General features: G+C 39.7%; 1 protein-coding gene across 1 annotated transcript in view; it reads left to right on the top strand.

Moving 5' to 3' along the window:
- Window positions 1-3,835, top strand: part of LOC106876872 (RING finger and SPRY domain-containing protein 1) — a 174,359-nt gene that overhangs the window by 125,623 nt on the left and 44,901 nt on the right. Inside the window, exon 4 of the mRNA XM_052974135.1 lies at window positions 1,570-1,734. Within this exon, the coding sequence (XP_052830095.1) occupies window positions 1,570-1,734 (165 nt within the window). The remainder of the gene's footprint in view (window positions 1-1,569; window positions 1,735-3,835) is intronic.

A 3,835-nucleotide genomic window follows, 5' to 3' on the forward strand; every position in this document is an offset into this window, starting at 1 on the left:
AATATACTGTAGTTGTGGTGCAATAAAAGATAAGAAGATGTCGTTTTAGAGGAACCAGAAGCAGGAGAGTTTATTATATCCAAGGATGATGATGATGATGAATGTGGAGATTGTGACTTGTGAATGGAGTGGTGAAAAGACCCGTTGGTCAAAGTAGGATCCAGTGTGTTGAACCCTGTCGTAAATTAGTTTAAGATGACTTTAAGTGCAGGACTTGGTGTTTAACAACTCATTCATCTAACACACACACACACACACACACACACACACACACACACACACTGCCCTCATCTCCCCTTCACTTTCAAAATTTCTCCTTCAATTCAACTTAGAAAGTTATAAATAATGAAAGATTTGACAGTAAACTAATGACAAACTAGTATTCTTTCACACCCACACACATATTTTATGTCGAGTTATGATGGAAAAAATTTATCAAACTGGAGGAGGACTCAATACCTTTCAATAGCATACACATCTACAAACCTTTTACAAGGAAAACTGTCTGACAAAGGTGAGCAAGCGGAAACTTACTATGCATTCATTCATTTATTCTTTTCAGTCATTTTACTGTAGCCATGCTGGAGCACCGCCTTTAGTCAAACAAATCGACCCCAGGACTTATTCTTTGTAAGCCTAGTACTTAATCTATCGGTGTCTTTTGCCGAACCGCTAAGTTTGGGATTTAAAGACACCAACATCAGTTATCAAACGATGGTGGGGGGACAAATACAGACACACACATATACTTATATACCGAATGTGGCCAATGCCAGGACCCCCTGAGTGGCTCCCGTGCCAGTGGTACATAAAAAGCACTATCTGAACGTGGTCAATGCCAGTGCCGCCTGATTGGCTCCTGTGCCAGTGGCACATAAAAAGGACCCTCTACACTCTCAGAGTGGTTGGCGTTAGGAAGGGCATCCAGCTGTAGAAACTCTGCCAGATCAGATTGGAGCCTGGTGCAGCCACTGGCAATCCAGACCTCAGTCAAACTGTCCAACCCATGCCAGCATGGAAAACAGACGTTAAACAATGATGATGATTGATATATATATATATATATATATATAAATAGATAGATAGATATATACGACGGGCTTCTTTCAGTTTCCATCTACCAAATCCACTGACAAGGCTTTGATCGGCCCGAGGCCATAGTAAAAGACACTTGCCCAAGGTGTCACGCAGTGGGAATGAACCCAGAACAATGTGGTTGTGAAGCAAGCTACTTACCACACAACCACTCCTGCACTACTTGTTTCAGTCATTAGAGTGCAGCCATGCTGGCGCACCATCTCAAATTTTAGTCAAACAAATCAACTAATTTTTTGTTAAGCCTGTTACTTATTCCTTCATTCTTTTTTTTTTTGCCAAACCACTTAGTTATGGGGACACAAACAAACCGATCCCAGTTATCAGGTGGTGTGGGGAGGACAGAGACACGTACATGACAGATTTTTCTCAGTTTCCATTCTATCAAATCACTCTTATATCATGTGACAACTCCCTGTATCATTAATACCCCAATTAAATAATTAAATTAATTTTTGTTAATTCTATTTCCAGATTACAACTTTGAAGCTGACCAAACTTTTAAAACTTTCGAAAGATGGGTGTGATGAGAATTTCAGGAGTGCCCAAGCACAACGTAACCTTTGTATCATATTAGGGTGTTTGGCAGAAAAAATGGCTGGTAAGTGGAAATTTACGACATTGAGGGATGGATTGCAAGTGAGCCGGGGGAGGTGGGGGTAATTAGTACTTTAAGAGGAAGAACACGTCTCGTTAGAAACAACAATGATATAGCTGGATGCTTTTAGATTTTAGGGTGTTGGGCTTTGTAAATGAAATGATACAGATTTGAGGCACAAGATCATCATTTAACATTTGTTTCCCATGATGGCATGGATTGTATAAATTTTACAAGAGCTGGCAAGCCAGAGAGTAGTGGCAAGCTCTGTTGTCCGTTTTGGTTTCTTACAACTTGATGCCCTTCCCAATAGCAACTACTTTACAGAATGTACTGGGTGCTCTTTTCATGGCACCAACAGGGTCACCAAGTAACTTGCAGGACAATACAAAGTCCCCTCAAGTGGGAAGAAGAGTAGTTTTAGGTGGGGTGGCTTTGTGCCAGTTGAGAAGTTAAAAGAATAAGAGATGGAGACGGGTCTCTTACTGTAGAAGAGATACAAGAATATTCCAGTTGGAGGGAAGGAGAGGCTTAGACAGATAGAGAGGGAGAGAGGGAGAAGGAGAGTGGGGATGTCAGGACATACCCTCAAGGTATGGGGGGGAGGAGGTGAATATTGGTGAAGTGATACGCAGTGGGGGCAGAGGAGAAAGAGAGGCAAGTTTAGTGATGAGGAGTGAGAGACACATGGGAGGGGAAATAATTTGGTGGATCAATGGGGGGGGGGGACAGATGATCAATGTAAAGTGAGGATGGAGAGCGTGTGTTTGTGTCTCCTTGTCTTGACATTGTGTGATGGTTGTAAATGAGTGTCCCTGTCATACAAACAGTGGCATTCATTTCCAGTCTTCTATGAAAAGCATGTCTAGCCATGGGGAAATAGCAAACCTGGGCACCAGTCTGTTAATCGGTAATTAAAGAAGTTAACATTTTTGTTAACAATTTAACTTTTAAGTTAACTTTGAAAATCATTATCAGACTAATTAACTTCCGTTACATTTAAGTTCCGTTAACTTACGTTAACTTCAATTGAATAGAAGTGAACAGATTTTATATTTTTGGCACCTTTTAAAGGTGTTTTTAGAGCAAAAATTGATTTTTCTTTTTTTTTTCTACAATAAAAATTAACAGTTTATCGATAACTTCTGTTACATTTCTAAAGAATCAACTGATTAATGGTTATTGAAGTTAACTTTTTGGTTAACAAAGTTAATTTTTCAATTAATGGTGCCCACCTTTGGGAAATAGTACGTTGCTCGGAAACAGGTGAAGGTTGGTAACAGGAAGAGCATCCAGCTGCAGAAAATCTGCTTTAATAAAAACTCCATCTGGCCCTTACAAGCATGAAAGAGTGGGTGTTAAAATGACAAGGACGTGAGTAAAAAAAAAAAAAAAAAAACTGGCACTCCATCAGTTACAATGACGGGTCCAGTTGACCTTATCAACCGAACAACCTGCTCATGAAATTAACATGCAAGTGGCTGAGTACTCCACAGACACGTACCTTTTACATAGTTCTCGGGGAGGTTCAGTATGATACATAATGTGACAAGGCTGACCCCCTCTGAATTACAGGTATCTGGAGCAACAGGAAATAAGGTGTCTTGCTCAAGGACCCAATGCTCTGCCAGGTATTGAACTCATGACCTTACAGTCATGAGCCAAACACCCTAACCACTAAACCAGGCACCTTCCCAATGATGAAGCGATGTTGATGCAACTTCAATATCTCTTCAGGAACTCTACCGGTTTCCATGCTATTTCTATTTGTTTAATTTTATTAATTTTATTTTTGTTTATAATTGCAAACTCCGGACATAAACTTCAACTTCATTTTTTTTTCCTTTTTATTGGGGTCTCCCCCCTTTTTTTTGTATGTATTGCCAAAAACCTTTTTCTACCTTTTTTTTACTTATTGTTTTAGAAATACATTTCTCCATTTTCTTTGTCTTTTACCATTCATGACATCTTTATTTCTTCTCTCTCTTTCTTCCTTCCAACCACTTCTATTTATTTTCTTTTTTTTTTCTCTCTTTACCCCTCTCTATTCTGATTTATTCCAACTTTTCTCTTTCTCCCCTCCCCCCTCACTCTTATTCTGTTCCATGTTCTCCTTCTCACACTGACCCCCCCCCACCTACT

Source organism: Octopus bimaculoides, chromosome 1 (assembly GCF_001194135.2).
Source record: "Octopus bimaculoides isolate UCB-OBI-ISO-001 chromosome 1, ASM119413v2, whole genome shotgun sequence".
Taxonomy (NCBI): domain Eukaryota; kingdom Metazoa; phylum Mollusca; class Cephalopoda; order Octopoda; family Octopodidae; genus Octopus; species Octopus bimaculoides.